At 39.8% G+C, this 17,849-nt stretch overlaps 1 protein-coding gene across 2 annotated transcripts; it reads right to left on the bottom strand.

The window, feature by feature from the left end:
* Positions 1 to 916: 916 nt before the first annotated feature.
* On the bottom strand, positions 917 to 7,463 carry slc5a3b (solute carrier family 5 member 3b). 2 transcript variants are annotated; one of them, XM_073473714.1, is made up of 3 exons: positions 7,329 to 7,463; positions 3,962 to 4,080; positions 917 to 3,316 (listed from the first exon to the last, which is right to left on the bottom strand). In XM_073473714.1, exon 3 carries the CDS (start codon positions 3,044 to 3,046, stop codon positions 917 to 919), a length of 2,130 nt encoding a protein of 709 aa, XP_073329815.1. In that variant the 5' UTR covers positions 3,047 to 3,316; positions 3,962 to 4,080; positions 7,329 to 7,463. The 2 variants fall into 2 exon arrangements, with proteins under 2 accessions (XP_073329815.1, XP_073329816.1); XM_073473715.1 differs by lacking the exon at positions 3,962 to 4,080.
* Between the last annotated feature and the right edge of the window lie 10,386 nt (positions 7,464 to 17,849).

Below are 17,849 nucleotides of genomic sequence, written 5' to 3'. Positions count from 1 at the left end.
CTTTTCAACGATGTGAAACATGAGAGATATGCATAAAACATAAATTGATACAGAATGATGAGCATTGGTACTTGTGGCTTTTTGTTATGATACAATAGTAGTGCATAAGAAGCTGCATGTTGGTTTTCAAATGTAACACAGAATACAGCCACAAAAAAATTAACAAAAACACAGTAGTAGAAAATGCAATATATAAAGTCCCTTACAGTGACAACACATTTAACAGCCAATCAAAATGAATTAGTACCATTCTATTGTATACTAGGTTTGGCTAAGTTTGGCTAATTCTTCTTCTAAGATGAAAACATCCAGACATTTTTTATTAAATAAAAAAGGATCATTTCTAATCTTGTGCTTCTCCTCATTCACTGTGCTGCAAAACACGCACATAAATCTAAATACCAGATTTCTGCTGTAAGCTTCACAAAATGGTTTTTGATACAATACCTCGAGTAGAATAAATCAAACTCTCAGCAGGAGTGAGGGAAAAAAAGCTTCAATCACAGAATACATTTGGTTTTTACCATACGAAAAAGGAGGACAAATGCATATACGTGTAAGGCAAATATTAAATTAACTTTGAGTACAACAATTCTAAAAATCTCAGTAGGTATTCTGAATGCAGGATTAGCTAACGACAAGTGCTGTACAAAATGGACACACCAGTGCCAATAAGCTTCATAGTCATAAAAGAGTATAATTTTTCTCATATGGAGAAGCTTTAATCATTTAAAAAAATGATTCGATTACGCTTAGATCTCTGTTAGAGAGCTACAGAAAGACAACTGTAAATATTACAGACAGAGCTGCTCAAATCTCTGGAGATTCCACTGTTTGTTTGCAACCCCCAATCCCCCAAGTCACTTCCCCCAAGTCACTTCCCCCACTTCCCCCATTAGTTCAGTGCAGGGTTCAACTACAGTGAGAAATAAACAAACATGAAGATGCCCAAAGAGCAGACGAGCACCAGACCCAAGTTGAGCAGAACTTTAACTCTAGGTGGCTCGTACAGCATCTCTACAATGTCTTCCTCCTGTACTACTTTTTGCTGAGTGCTCTGTGCTCCCTCCTTACATCCACAAAACCATTCCAGCACACGCAGACACCTGCTAGTCTCTTCATTATCATGGCAGCCTTCCTCTGCTCTGCTCATCTCTATCCTTCCATTACCAAATCGTTCTACAGGGGTGGTGGTAGGGGATGTCTCCGTACTAGGGGTTGCTGGGTCATGTTCAGTGGACGGGACCAAGAGTTTGATGTCCGCCCCATCCAAACACCTCTCCTTTCTGACATCCGCGGGCAGTTCTTTACGGAGGCTTCCATCACCATTATTATGGCTCTTCTCAGTCAGCCTGTAAATTTCCTCAGGGTCCTTCGTGGGAACCCTTTCAATGCTGCGGAGCCCCCAGAATGTGGTGGTGCGGACCTGCTCCTCATCTGGTGGGGAGGTGCAGAGGCTAACCACCACCGCTACCAATCCTGAAATCCAGAACAGCCCAGCAGCAAAATACATGTACTGAACTTTGACGATGAAGGCAGGCCTATCATCTGGCTGGTCACAGCGAGGCTGGCGGTAAATAAAAGCTAGGATGAGTCGGAGGGCACCCAGTATGAAACCGGTCATGCCTCCCCAAAATGCGCCTTTCTCATTGCACCGTTTCCAGAACACACCAAGCAGGAAGAGAGCAGCGATCGGTGGAGTGAGGTAGCCAGCAACTTCCTGGATGTAGAGGTACGTCTGTCCACCTTGCATTTCAATAATTACAGGGACCCAGGCAATGCTGATAACCACCATGATCACAACGAATATGCGGCCCACAATCAGCAGCTCACGCTGAGACGCCTTCTGTCTAAAAGTTTGGTAGATGTCCAGTGTGAAGATGGTGCTTGAACTGTTGAAGATCGAGTCTAGATCACTCATCAAGGCAGCGATCATGACCGCCATCATCAGACCCCTGAGTCCCACGGGCATCACTGCCATGACGAGCCGCGGGTAGGCAATGTTTGAGCAACCGGCCTGCGAACCACACACAGCCAAGCAGTGCTCAGGCCCAATACAGGCGATCTCGTCAGCAAACAAGATGCGGGAGATCATACCTGGAATAACTATTAGAAACATGGGCAGGACCTTGAGAAATCCAGCCATGAGTGTTGAGCCCTTAGCGTGAGCAATGTTCTTAGCTGCGAGTACTCTCTGAACAATGACCTGGTCTGCACACCAGTACCAAATAGACGCAGGGGTCTGACCGAGAATGAATCCTGGCCATGGAATGTCTTCATCCAGGGGACCTCGAAGGATGCGTAGAGAGTCTGGTTTTGGCTCAATGCGACAGGAGGGAGAATAGGTGAAGTTTCCTGCGGCCATTATGGCAGAAACATTGGGAACTGCCTGCATGTACTTAGTTCGGACACCCTCTAGCCCACCAACTTTGATTAGGCTGATGGTGGTTAAGGTTAGGGCTCCAACTATCATCAACACTGCCTGAAGTGCATCCGTGTACATTACTGCCACCAATCCACCAGTGACAGTGAGCAGTGCAGTCATACTGATGAGCAGAACAATAGACAGATAAAGGTTCCACCCTAGGGACTCCTGAATAAAGAGAGCGCCGGCATACAAGTCCACAGACAGCTTGGTAAAAATGTAAAGTAACACAGACAAGCAAGCAAAGTAAACCTTCAGCCTGTTGCTGCCGTAGCGTTTTGACAGGTACTCAGGCATGGTGTAGACTCCCGAGTGGATATAGACAGGGATAAACACCCAGCCAAGCAGCTGCAGAAGTAGAAGTGCATTAAATTCCCATGCTCCAACAGCAAAGCCACTTGCCGCTCCTGACCCAGCCAGGCCTATGAAATGTTCGCTGCCAATGTTGCTGACGAAGAGTGATGCACCTATCACTATCCACGTCATGGAGCGTCCAGCCAGGAAGTAGCCAGTCACAGTGCTGCGATTGGCTTTCCACATGGCAAGAAACCCGATGACTAGCACCACGATAAAATACAGTGCTACCACAGCTATGTCCGCCGCTTCCATTCCAGGACCCATTTTTACAGATCAAAAAAAATCTTACAGCTATACGAGTCCTTGCAAAAAAGGGAACACAAACAGTCAAAGTTATGGATTTAATTGTTAAAAAAGGAGCAATGGAAATGCTCTGCTTTGGTTTGCTGTCTGGATGGAAGCTGTAGTATCCACCGTCAGGTCAAATTCACTAGTCGTGCTTCGGATGGGGTTATCCACCGGCACTGAGGTCGTTCTAGTTTTAGAGGAGGATGTTGTGGGCCTCTGGTCTAGAAAAGCCTAGAGTAAATATTCCTGCAAGACAGCAAAGACAAAGAAAAACACCTCATTAGAGCCTTTATTTGAGAGGGAAACACACCGAACAAAAATGCTTGAACTTTTATAACAGCCTCTCTGAACAGGAGCAGGATTTTAAAAAAACGCAAAGTGAGGTTAAAAATTTCAAGAGTCTAACTGAACATCATATCACAGTCCCTATCCCTAACACAAAATGATCAAAATCACTAATGGGAAAAATGGTCTTAGCACTCTATAAACCACGGGACGATTAATAAGACTTGCAGTACTTTTCCAGTGCTAGTCCATGGGTTTAACCTATGAATGACTTTCCTCCTTAATCTTTTTAACACAAAGAACCCAAGCCATGCCACTGTAAAATCTTCAAAGACAGATTAAGAGCATTATGTAAGAAATCAAGAAGAGTCAAGAAGGAACAAAAACATCTAGCCAATAATTATGCATTTCCTACATTACCTAATATGTGTCCTGACTTGTGGCATCTTCACAAGCTTGCACTAATAACAGACATACTTGTATATAGGTAGTCTTAAAGGCACAATTTTCCATGTTTTTGTGGATGTCCAATCAGTGTTGGTAAGTAGTCAATACTGTATAAGCAAAAAATTCTTTAGTGCATGCTATATTGACTGAAAAAGTCACCTGCTTCAAGATCTGTTCTTTCTCTGACACCAGCATTGTCAAAGAGGAAGTGCAGGCTATTTCAGCTGGGGCAATGTTGTACTAATGTTGTAATATTGAGGGACAGTCAAGTCAGGTACCTAATGAGAGTAGAAGATTGGATGTAATTAGTGTGAATGCTGACACAATCACACTCTAGATATTCAAGTCGTTATAATAATTATGGCAATTAATAATAATAATAATAATAATTGATGTACATTTTTTATATTAACTTTCTTTATTGGAAGCATATCTTTTTATCCCTCCCACATTGTATATCCCTTAATGTCACATTAACAATACAGAATACATATAACAAATACATAAGTAAAAAAATATATAATAAAAAAATATGATGACATTGATGTACATTTTTTTGGCACGTTTCAATATCCTGCATGCTTTCAGCTACTGGACTGCAAGATCACCAGCTCGAATCCTGGCTGTTGGTAAGGCAATTAGTGGCAATTTCTGCATTTCTAGCAATGGGCATTTCAGCATTCACTCTGCATTTTTCAGAAGGAAATGCATTTTCTAGTTGTTTTTTAATGTTGCTTTTTGTACTTTAAACTGCAGCGTTAGCTCAGCTAGCGTTAGCTTCATTGTTATGCAGAAGCCTGTTGTGCTCCTTGCTGGTAGCCTGTGTGTGTTGCTGCTGTGTAATTTACTTTGAGGTCTTGCCCTGAAGTTAACAATATAGCTGCGTGTGAAAAAGGAGTCAAATGTCAGGAATTGTTTTGATTTGCATCATTGAGTGAGTTTGATTAGGACCAAGCAACTTGTTTGCTCAGTGGACGTGGACATAAGACGCTCAGTGCTCAATGCATCCTGGTACACGTCGGCATTGCCAGCACGGTTCCACAAGCAGAAGAACTCAGCTTTCTTGGTCAATATAATACAAACTGTAAATGTATTGCTTTAATTGATTATACTTATCATCAACACCGATTGGAAATCCACATAAAACTTGTCGAAATATCAATTTAAGCATTTTTGGAAAATGCTAAAGACAGCCACTTAGCACCTCTAATAAAATTGTTGCGTTACATTTTATGGTTTAGGCCATGAATACATAAAGAGTAGAGGGACGCAACAGGACATTACCTAGTCACATTAAATTACCTCATGCTAGAAGTCAAACCATGAACTTACACCTAGTTGTATGCTATTAACATCTGCTAAATAGTTCAAATTCAATAGATAATTAGACATAATGGTGAGATGGATCAAATTGAGTCCCTATGCCCCAAAAGGTATAATAAGCATGGTGATGTGTGTGCACATCTGCTTTGTTTCCATTTCTCACACACACAACCACACACAACCACACACATACACACACAAACACACACGGTTGGATGTCTGGCCCCTCTTGAGGTTTCAGCCTGCCATGCATGGTCGAAAATAACCCCACGCATTTTGTCTTCACAACCAGGCTTTATGCATAACCATCCCTCTCAATAAAAGAAGTCTTTGTTTGCATTTTTCCATGTCATCATCAAGGGCTACACTCCACGTGTTCACCATAAACTGTCCAAGAGACTCTGGCTCTGAAATACAGCAAAGTCATTCAAAAGATTAATATATTTTTTTGCAAAATTACATAATGTGGAATTATAATCACTACCATCCCAGTATGCCAGGACCTACTTCTACAGCCCTCACTTAGATCGCTCCCAAAATGATTACAAATATGGCCCTGCCAGTGCCACAGGAACACTACTTTAGCCCAAGCTGATTCGTATATTTGAGTTAAGCAAAAACAAGAAGTGTAATTCTTCTATTCTTCCCCTTTCTAAAACTGATCATTGACACAGAAAAGGCAAGGCTCTATCAATGGTGATGAAACAGGAGTACTGCTATGATAAAGTTGTGAGTGTGTGCCAGGTATTTAAAAGACAAGAGAGATGGTGAGGCAAACCAGCCGTGACATGCATGAAGCCCAGAGAGGTAAGAATTACCTATACCCTTAAAGGACAAGTTCAACCAAAAATAACATTCCTGTCATACTCACCTTCATACCGATGGAAAGTCAGGTTAGGTTTTGTAGTTCACAAAACATTTCTGGAGTTTCACAGCAAAACAGCGTTGCAGTATTAGTAGATGGGGGAAAAAAACAACCAAAACAAAACTTTAATGGCTCCATATAGCTCATCCAGCGTAATACAAGTCTCCGGAAGCCCTAAGACCCCAAACTGATTTGAAAAGACGTTATTTACCCCCTTTTTTAAGCCAAAACCTTCACAGTCTGCTGAGCTAGAAGAGTTAACATGCACACTGTCTGAAGTGGATGAACAAGCTCGCGAACAGCGCAATTTGAGGTCTCAGGGCTTCTGGAGACTTAGATTAGGTCGGACAAGCTGTATGGAGCCCTTTAATGTTTTGCTTGGTTGGGTCCCCATCTACTTCAGTTGTTAAGGAGAATGCTGCAACCCTGTTTTGCTGTGAAGCTCCAGAAATGTTTTGCAGACTATGAACCTTCACCTGTATTTCCATCGGCGTGCAGGTGAGTAGATAACCACTGAATTTTCATTCATCAGTTCACTTATCCTTTAAGTCTAGCAAGCTCCAAAACCTTTGTAAGCCAAACTTCTTCTCTTTTTTTTTTTGCCAGCTTCCTTCATACAACTGAGAGACGGTTCAGATTAATGCTACTCAGGTTCACACAGTTTAAAGGGAGACACTGGGCCAACTGCTTCACCTCGTGCTTTGAGTCATAACAATGAACACAACACCAAATCCAGCTGTATAGGGGGGTGCAGGTGAACAGTGGCGTGCCATGGACAGTTGGTGAACAGAACAATGGCTCATTAATTAATGGCCAGCTGTGGCAATGAGCCTGAGACTACCTTTGAGAGGACAAAGAGGAGGCGACACCAGTTCAGCACAGATGCTCCTACTGTACGAGGGGAGGGAAATTTCTAGAACAGTCACTCATTCATCCGACTAGCAAACGCTGCGCATCTTCAAGGAGCACTTGTATTCCTCATTGTTACCTATCTTAAAAGCACTTCATTATATCTAACACACAGTCAAGTCTTGATAATAATGTTACTCGGGTGTCTGAAGCATTTCTGCCCGGGCTGACGTCTTTACAGTCAGGGGCAGCTGAGCGTACACATAATGAATGATGTAGTAACTGCCATTACTGGAAAACACAGCACAACAAGCTTAACAATGACACATGAACACACGTTTTAAAAGATTAAAAAAGCCACTCTAATGCTCCATACACACTTCACTCACCGACCCCCGCTGTTTAGACACAGATAAGCACTGAAGAAGTACCTTGTTAGCTAGCGTTAGCACAAGCGCTAAAAGATGCTAAACGACACTGTAGCGTTACCCGGCCGAAGGAGAGATGTGGCTGGAGGAAGAGGAAGAGGAGGAGGAGGAGGAGGAGAAGTGACTCCCTACTGATGAAGACCTCCGGGATAGATGGCTCCTCTTCCGTGTCAAGAGTGTAGATTTAACGGTGGCAGCCCCGTTATTTTTTCTGTGTCTCTGTCTGTGTCCCAGGTGCTGTTACACCCCGTCCAACAATGCTGCCTCTCCCACTTATACCGTCCTCATTCAGATCCACGCCCCGCACAAGCACGTCACTTTTTCTGTGGCAGACGCTTCTGGAAAGTGTTTCAGCCAAATATCTCGGCCACATGTGTTGACACGCATGTTAATGAAAGAAAATAATAACAAGGACAGGTGTGTTCATATATGTCATTCACGACGAGACGACACACCCACCCTCCAGGCACAGCTCGTGTGACTGCGGAAGAGAATTGACTCCTGTGTTTTCAGGTTTTTAAAAAAATGTAAATAAATTATCAATTACACCTATATAATGTATCAAACTACTGGGGATCGGATACTAATGCATTTTAATACTTTGTTGAAAATACAGATTTGTTTACATTTATTTATATATATATATTGGTGATTGTTTTCATCCAACTTTGTATTAACTTCATACATCACATTATAATATAATTACATATTAAAATCTCATTAAGCTCAGCAAATCTTCCTCAGCATGCAACCACAAGTAGATGTAAAGGTGGCTAATTAACCTGAAATAACACAGCTTTAATGGCCCTGATCTGTTGCAAATCAAAGACACTACCAGAAACCTTTGAGGAGCTAATCAGATTATAGGGTGGTGCCTGTAATCTGGAACAATCTAGAAACTGCCAATTGCAGACTCTCTGAAGAAGGATGGGGTTAGTTTCGAAATGTGTATTATTCTCTTCCTGTATGTCAATAATACTACCCATAAGAGATGAAATGTTATCCATACTTGGCTGTTGCAAGCACACGTTTTGGCCTGGCACAGACGCAGCTATTCATACGGATCAAGAGGAAATGAAGCAATAGAAGGAAGCACTCATAGCCCAGCATGACTATATCTATTGTGCATAGTCCATATAGTTTTACTGGTACTCACAGTTCAGACATATTAGGTTCACTCTCTGAAAAACAATTCATAATCTCAAATTCTCATCAGGCTGCAACACCTCCCATGCAGAGTGGACTTTGAGATGTGTGTATAAACTCATAATAAGAAGAAGAAGAAGAAGAAGAAGAAGAATATTGCCGCATTTACAATAAGTTAAGGACAACCACAACATAACAATAATACAATAATAAACGTGCTAACTGCCATATTGGTGATAACAACTGTCAGCAGCCTCAGCAGTCAGAGGAGAATAAGGTTAACATGGTTGACTTGCAGCAAAACATCCCTCAAGGCACACAGCTCTGCATGGAGGGAGACAGGGTAAATTTCCACTCACTCCTGCAGACAGATATCTTGGAAATTTCCACTTCACCAAGAACTACATTTCCCAGCAAACGCTGGCTGTGTTGCGTTTTTGTTGTTGTAGCGGAGACGAAACATGGCAGCGCCGTTGAGTTAGAGGTTTATCAATTAGTTCACTTGCCGTTTTGTATCGATATCTTTGCGTCTCACCTTTAATTTGTACTTGTGTGTGTCTGATAAGCAGACGTGTCTCACACGTCACAGCTTTGCTACGTGCTGCTGCTACTTCTCATTATTACATCATAGAGAAAAGGCTGAATTAGATTTAGATCAGTAGATTACAGATTACTGTAACTGTAACTAACGACCCCTTTGTTGAGATGGGAGCTCAAGTTTGGGCAGGAAACTGTCTGGAAAGTGATACAGGTTAGTAATGATAGAGGAAAATCTTAACTTTCAATCTAACCAATTTTATTTTGTCATCAAATTGAATGAAAGAGTTAGCCTAATGATTTTAAATGTCTGGTCCTGACCAGATCAGAACCTCAGTATTTTACATCAGTATTTTACATCACAATATGTGGCCATATAAGGGCTACATGTTTAAATAGCCTAAATAAAGTATAACAACAAATAAACATAACAATAACAAAACATACCTATAAAAACAAGTGTAACCATAAAGCCCACATGTGCACTAATTCATCTTGGTTAACACGTTATAAAACTGATTCGGTAAATGAATTATAGCTATATTGTCTAAAAGCCTTGTAAGTTAAGTTTATCGTGTTGTTTTTCTTCTATTAGGCAAAAAAAATTGAAAAAAATACAAATAACCTATCAAAAAGTTCAATTAAGATCAATTAACACGTGATTCTTTTACTTTTACTCAAATCTGAATTTGTCACTTGATTGTTTTGAGACAGTGTTTGTGGCAAAACATCATATAAATGACAGTATAGCAAATGAAATGAATAAATAAAATAATTGTTATTTATTCAGACTTTTATTTTTTATAGGACTCACGTTTATTAGAAATATGTTGACATTCCATGAATTTATTCCCCATCCAGAAACGAAGAAATTCTGATCAAAACATTCTCACATAACACAGCAGTCAGCATATAATCATATTCAAAACACTCACACAATAATTATACAAGCTGCATCCTTTTTTCCTCTGATATAGAAAGCACGTAGTAGTTATTCTGTTAAAAGAATCGAGCTTTAGGGTATAAACAAAAACTAATAACATTAATATTAAATTAAGCACAGAAGCCAGAAGAAGAGCTTGTGTAGAACATCTCTGCCAGTGAGCACTCAGACGAGCGGAAAGCCAATAGTTTCCCATCATGCATTAAGATTTTGCAGAAGGCAAACACAACACCTGACTGTAGATCAGGGGCGCTGCTTTATGATCTTGTACGACTATCATTGCCCATATCAGCATGATGCAATGTCATGCATTGTGCAGTGAGTAATTGATCCCATCCAGGCCTGGCTCATCTCCAAAGTGCCTAATGATTGAATAGGATGCTGTTCACTTTGGCCAGCTTTTGCCTTGTCATTCCAGTCATAAGACCTGTGGTGTTGACCAGAATCAGCGCTCAAGAGCAGCTGTGCTTCATGGTTGGTTACAATGAGAATCCATGAGAGGTTGCCAGTTTTGTTTAACCTGGCTGCCCTGCAGGCTATTTATAGATATAAGTCCTGGGGACGAAGTTGATACTACAGTTTGAAAGCACCTCTAATGTAAATTTGGGACAATGGTAGCGAGAATATAGATTCTAAGAGATTCATTAGAAGAAGGCGTCTGTGTGCCTTGCTTGAGTCCAGCATCCAAATTGGTGACGCTGGACATTACAAAATGCTCTCAGCTAATGCCAACAATGTGAGCCAGGATAATGTTCAGTTGCTATATCTCTGTGTCTGACTGATGAGATCGTATCAGATTCAAAAGCCTGATGAACTGCGTTGAGTTCACAGAGCTGCTCGATAGTTTGCTCTAAATATCAAAACTTGTTTAAAACCTTTCAAAGTGATTTTTTCGCTGCTTCAAAATGGTCAGATTTCACACACCTAGCTCACTCCATTACTCCAGGGTCAAAGTACAGTCAGTGTAGATTTAATATATTCGTGGACTTCGATTGACCACCAAACTGCAGTGTAATTAATCTACTATTAGCGCTTTTTGTGGTTACGGACAGTTTGTGTATCCGTGTTACTGTTCACAGCCTTCTTTGTTCCCTCATTAGGCTTCCATTCAGGTTTATGGGGTGGAAGGCCACAGCGCCACAGCTCCAGCCAGAGCGCCTCTCTCTGCTGCCAGCAAACAGAAGAAGATAGATCAAGTGGAACAGGAGCTGGCTCCAGTGTGGGTCAGTTATTTTCAGCCATCTATTGCCTCTAAACTATTATTAGGGATGGAATTTAATTAAGTACATTTTCCCAATACTGTACCTAAGTAAACTTATGAGGTAGTTGTACTTTACTGGAGTATTTCCATTTTTTGCTACTTAATTCTTCCACTGCACTACATTTCAGAGGCAAAGACATTCACCAACCGATGCCCTCTCAATAATGTAAATTAATTCTTATGAAAGAAGGGACCACTTAACAGAACCAACACTTTGTTCTATTTTGGGAAAAGCCCTATTAATATAAATTGGGGGTCAAATCTACCTCAGTCTCCACAGTATTTACATACTTACAAAGATGTCCCCTCAAAGGCAATTATATTGCAACAACAAGTAGTTTAGGTTCTATTTGAACACTGAAATTAATGCTTTTCTAACTAGAAATGTGAGTTACCTGCTGCGATCTTGCTCTCATGTCACAGTGTCCCGACATTGTAGATCGTGTTATGCACAGATTTCCTTCCATTCGATGACCAGAAGAAAGAGAGGAAATGGGGTGAGGGAAAAACGGGATGCAGGATACCTTTAATATGTTTACCATTGCTTTCTTTTGTCCGTGAATTGGTGGGTTGATTCTCATTGGCAACAGCCTAGTGTCTATGGCAGAGTTATGGCTGTGACATCTATTTGATATGAATCCCCGCAAAGCTATTTATGGACAAACTTCAGGAGGACAAGAGCTTGTGTACAGGAAAGCACCTCGCTGTCTTGTGTGAAGTCATTCTACTTTGTTGATAGTGCCAACACTGCACAAGTAGGAGAAATATGAGACATGGTCCTTCTGATTAAAATTACTTGAGGAAACAATTTGTAGTTTAATTTTTTCCATAACTGCATAAACAAACTGCTCTCAGAGGAAAATAAGGTCCCTAGAACACTGTTTGAAGCTAGAATAGTGTCAGGGTCCGCCAAATATAAACAAAGTATATGTGTAAGTATAAGTATATATATATAACAAAGTAAAACAGTATGAAATTGTGTTGTCCTTTAAGGTCGGTTTGTTTATTCAGTTTATTCAGTCATGAAAACAAAGAGAGTTTGTTCATTTAGTTTGTTTAGGCATGAAAAATCAGTCAATGAAGATCTTTATCTCTTTGATTAAAATTTCGTAACCCAAACTACAAAATGCACCTTTATTGAGAAAGGAAATAAAAAAAAAAAAAACCACATACAGTGTATACTTCTGGTGCACAGTCCTCTTCATTTGTTTGGGGTTTTTTAATCTTCTTCTGGATCCAAATGGTGACCCAAATACACAAAGTGATGGACAATCATGCTGTTGGTATTGTAGAGAATACCTTAATCTTGGGGTGTGTACATGGATAAATTGTGCAAAACTTAAACATGCACAATGTTTTAGTCTCCAAAATGGCACATAATTTTGCAGGACCACTTTGAGTTGATATTTCCACCAAAATGTTGTTGAAACTGCACAGTACATTAGCTACCAGATGTGTTAACGACCAGTTGTAGGTAAATGTTGTATTACAGAAAAACAGAAGTTCCACGTTCAACATCCTTACCACCAAAGATCACTGAAATTTGTTGAGGATTTGAGGTTTCTCTTTAACTAATAAACAAACAGACAGACAGACAGGGTGAAAACAACCCACTTGGCAAAGGTAACAATAAACCCATTGTTCCCCTCTCTTGCCCAACTTGGTTGTGGCTGAGTGGACACACAAGTGTACTGTACAGCACTCTCCATGTGTACAGTATGCACATGAGACCATAGCTCCCCCTTTGTTTCACGTTAGTCATAGCTGGGATACCATGAAGTTTGCTGATTTAACAAACACAAACGGTGGTGAACCTGGGTAACACGTCTTCCAGGGCCGGTTATCAGTGACTGTATGTGTAATGAGCAATGAGCTTGTCCTGCAAACAATGTTACTGATAAGATCGAATAAATAAATAGCATTCAGAGAGCTTACAGCTACAAAGGCTGTGCGTGTTTCACATGTTTTAATCTGCATCTGCATGTGTAACCATGGTGATAGAGATCCCTCTGAAAATACCAAAAATTCTGTGAATGTTAGAGCTTGTTCAAGGGTGAAAGTCAGACACACAAACTTTAAGGGTGTAACAGTACACAGAAGTTTTGGTCTTTTCACAGTCTTCAACAAGACATGAGATAACTGAACACACTTTAAATGGTGTTCATGCAGAAGTAACCGGCTTATCACTGTCCCACTTTTAGAGCACAGCGGGCAGGTACTGTGCTTTCCAATACTGCTGTTTGTCACCGTGTCTATATAAAGCCTTTCTATTATTAGGCATACTTTCCATTGGTAAATACTGTATTATGTCATTGAGTCTATAAAAAGATTTTCTACTATAACAGTGAGCTCATGTCCTCTGGTGCTACATGGATGAAATAAGTGCAAGTGATTGTTAGAAACCCTGTTTGATATCCATATGAGAGGCTTCAAAACATGTAGAATATTCGTTGCAATAGAAGTTTTACTAACCGATCTGTAAACATGTGATGCAGGTCTTGTCTACAGTGTTATTTAACAGTAGCCTATCGTGTACTTTTGTGTACTTTGTTTACTTGTCACTATCAGTTTCATGCAAATGCGTTAAAATAAACAGTGAAATAATGTGGCACCAGCTTATATTAAAAAAAATCTTGTGCCAACTTCAAATTCAAGGTGTTTTATTCTTTTATTTTGTGGTTGTTTTCTTCCTGGGATTTCTCTCTATGTGGATACACATGATGTCATGAAAATTTAAATGTAATGGTTTGCCTAACTGTGAACAGTTCTGGTTATTTCCTCTGACAAAGCAGTTTTCAGATGTTTATGAGTAAAAATAAACATTTTGTTGAAAAAAATAATACTTGCAGGTCAGTTAAGTACCTGGATGTCAGGGGGAGCACAAGGAAACAATGACTGTTGCTATTCAATATTTTGTTTTCTATATTCAGCTAATGCCTTTTATTCCTTAAAATACATCATTTGTGCTATGTTAGGACATTGAAGTCTTTTAAATTACTCACTTTTCAAAATGATTCACTATTGTTATTTTATACGTCATTGTTTATTGGCCACATTACCCGAGTTAAAGCAGATACAAGCAGGTTCAAAAATGTTTTTCATAATACTGGAGCTCCATCTAGAGACACAAACTTGTACTTGCTCGTCCTGGTGTCCACATGCAGCCTGTTATCTGCCTAAACAAGTTATAACCAAAGCCCAAGTTGAAAGCGTATTATTTTCAGAACATTGCTTCTGACATACAAATAAATAGTGTTAATAGGACTAGAAATGCAAACTTTACAGTACATCACAGGGACAAAAAGATCTCATATTCATAATGAGAGGATAGTGCAGGACTGGTGTGACACAAATATGAGGTATTTTACTCAAATTAAAAATGAAAATTAAATGTATTGCAATTCAATAGTTTACCCATCCCAAACATTGCTTATAGATTTAGCTATAAAGAGGAACACTGATTATGCTGTATTTAAATGAAAGGGAGTTCTGCAAGGTTGGGTCTGCTGTTCCTGCAAGACATAGATATTATTATGAAGTTGTGAATGAGTAAAAATGCAGAAATTGGTATCACTTTTGTTCAATTATTATTTTGGCTGTACACTGAAAACATTTGGGTTTGACATCAAAAGATGAATATGAGACAAGAGATCAGCGTTTCAGCTTTCATTTCCAGGTATTTACATCTAGATCTGTTACAAAACTTAGAAGATAGCATCATTTGTAACGGATAACCAACTTTTTAGGTGAGCAAAAGTATAGGAACAGGTAGACTTAAAATAGATTAGAGTGAATAATACTCTTTCCTTGCAATAACTGCATCAAGCCTGCGACCCACTGACATCACCAAACCTTTGCATTCTTCTTTTGTGATGCTTTTCCAGGGTTTCACCGCAGCTTCTTTCAGTTGTTTGTTTCGGGGGGTTTCTCCCTCTTTCAGTCTCCTCTACCTCTTTCTAGCAGGTAAAATGCATGCTCAATAGGGTTTAAGTCTGGAGATTGACTTGGCCAGTCTAAAACCTTCCACTTCTTTCCCCTGATGAACTCCTTGGTTGTTTTGGTATTGTGTTTTGGGCCGTTGTCTTGCTGCATGATGAAGGATCTCCCGATCAGTTTGGTTCCATCTCTCTTTAAATTGGCAGACAAAATGTTTCTGTAGACTTCTGAGTTTACTTTGCTCCTGCCAACATGTGTTACATCATCAATGAAGATCAATGAGCCCATCCCAGAAGAAGCCATGCAAGCTCAAGCCATGATATTAGCTCCACCTTGATCCACAGATGAGCTTGTGTGTTTGGGATCATGAGCAGATCCTTTCTTTCTCCACCCATTAGCCTTTGCATCTTCTAGTGTGGCCTCTGTACTTTTGTTCCCGAAGTCTTCTGCGAACAGAGGGTTGTGATACCTTCACTCCTGACCTCTGGAGGTTGTTGGTGATGTCACTGACAGTTGTTTTAGGGTTTTTCTTTACAGCTCTCACAATGTTTCTGTCATCAACTGCTGATGTTTTCCTTTGTCTACCAGTTCGACATCTGTTGCTGAGTTCACCAGTGGTTTCTTTCTTCTTCAGGACATTCAAAATGGTTGTACTGGATATGGTTAATGTTTGTGCAATGGCTCTGATCGATTTTCCATCTTCTCTCAGCTTCAAAATTGCTTGCTTTTGTCCCATAGACAGCTCTCTGGTCTTCATGTTGGTTACACCTTTTTAACTATAAATGCAGTCTGCAAATGTGAAACTGAGGGTAGACATTCAATGCTATTTATTGCTTGAATACTCAATGTAATAGGACACACCTGGGCAGCAAAAAACACCTGTCAGTCACATGTTCCAATCATTTTGCTCATTTGAAAAATGGGTGGGTTCAAACAAAAGTTGCTATCTAAGTTCTTTAACAGATCTAGATGTAAATACTTGGAAATGGAAGCTGACATAATGATCTCTTGTCTCATATTCATCTTCTGATGTCTTACCCAAATGTTTTTAGTGTACAGCTAAAATAAAGGCATTGGCCTTGCTGTTATGGTTAATAGTTTAATAGTTATTAACCTATTAACCTATAGTTAGGTTAATATTATGCCATATACACACAAGAAATTAGAACATGAGTAAATACACAACAACATCTGCATGGAAGCAAAAGCAACGATGGCGTTCTTACACAGCAAACATTTTGACTTATGTCAGCAGGAGAAACATGGGTGCTACTAATAATATTACTGATATGTCCTTCAGTGGCAGGCTGCCTCACCCACGATGTTGTGTGAAGGAGAGATACCGCATGTCCTTCCTTCCTGCCGCTGTCAGACTTTACAATCAACCACACACAACCATTTTTACTTGTTTACTTCTTATCATTGTACTCTTCCCTTTACTGCTGCAGCATTGCACATTTCCCCACACTAGGATTGATAAAGGTTTGGCTTATTTTATATTATCTCACTGATATCTATGTCCAATTTAAGTGACAGAGCCAACATGCACCCACACCCAAATGTGATGCATGCAGCCATTATTAATTATTGTGTTATTGATAACATCTGTGCATTTCCTGCTATGACATGTAGACAGACAACAAGGAACAAGGAAAGTCTCTCTTTTCATGTAGCAGAAAGAGCAAACTTCACACATTTACATCTGAATCTATTTTGCAGAAGAAAAAGTTGAATAAGTCTGATAAATAGATATTCAAGTTTTAAAATGATTTACTTTAACCTTGGTGACAACAGGAAATGTTTAATAATGAGAGGAGCCTTTTTTAAAATAAAATATATGGAATCAAAACCACAGTACTGGCACCTATTCCAGCTTCATAATTTCAAAGATTATTCTAATTGGTAACTTCTGAAATCAGTTTGTCGTCAACATTTGAGGAGGGTGTGTAAAGAACTGGGTCATTCATCTACACATACATGGTAAACTCACAATGTGACCCTAACCCTAACCCTTGTATGGTAGGCATTAGGCATGATGGGTGCATCACTTCTTCCGCCTCTCTTCTTATCCTGATACACCCATCACTCTGGAACAGGGTAAATCTGGACTCATTAGACCACATGATCTTTTTCCATTGCTCCAGAGTCCAATCTTTATGCTCCCTAGTAAACTGAAGCCTTTATTTTCCAATTAGCCTCACTGATAAGTGGTTTTCTTAAGGCTACACAGCTGTTTAGTCTCAATCCCTTGAGTTCTCGTCGCGTTGTGTGTGTGGAAATGCTCTTACTTTAACCTATTAAACATAGCCGTGAGTTCTACTGTTGTTGTTTTACGATTTGATTCCACCAAACGTTTAAATGATCTCTGATCACGGTCATTCATGATTTTTTTCCGACTACATTTCTTCCTCGAAGATGATGGTTCACTACTATCCTTCCAGGTTTTAATAATGAGTTGGACAGTTCTTAACCCAATTTTAGTAGTTTCAGCAATCTACCTAGTTGTTTTCTTTGCTTGATGCAGGCCAATAATTTGACCTTTCTGAAACAGAGTAACATCTTTTCCACGACTACAGGATATGTCTTCTGACATGGTTGTTCAAGACATGAGAAGCAACTCACTGCATCAGTTAGTGTTAAATAACTCCAATGTAAGGCTCTTACATATTTGCTTAGTTAAATCCAGGAGGTGTATGTATATATTGTACTTAAGTACAACTTGAGGCAGATGAACTTCACTTAAATGTTTCAATTTTGTG

Source organism: Pagrus major, chromosome 9, assembly GCF_040436345.1.
Source record: "Pagrus major chromosome 9, Pma_NU_1.0".
In the NCBI taxonomy this organism is placed as follows: Eukaryota; Metazoa; Chordata; class Actinopteri; order Spariformes; family Sparidae; genus Pagrus; species Pagrus major.
The sequence above is the reverse complement of the archived record's forward strand: the minus strand, read 5'-3'. Positions and strand labels throughout refer to the sequence as shown.

What these genes read in the sequence shown, in the direction of transcription:
- slc5a3b (XM_073473714.1), bottom strand. Translation starts at nt 3,046, where the DNA reads ATGGGTCCTGGAATGGAAGCGGCGGACATAGCTGTGGTAGCACTGTAT.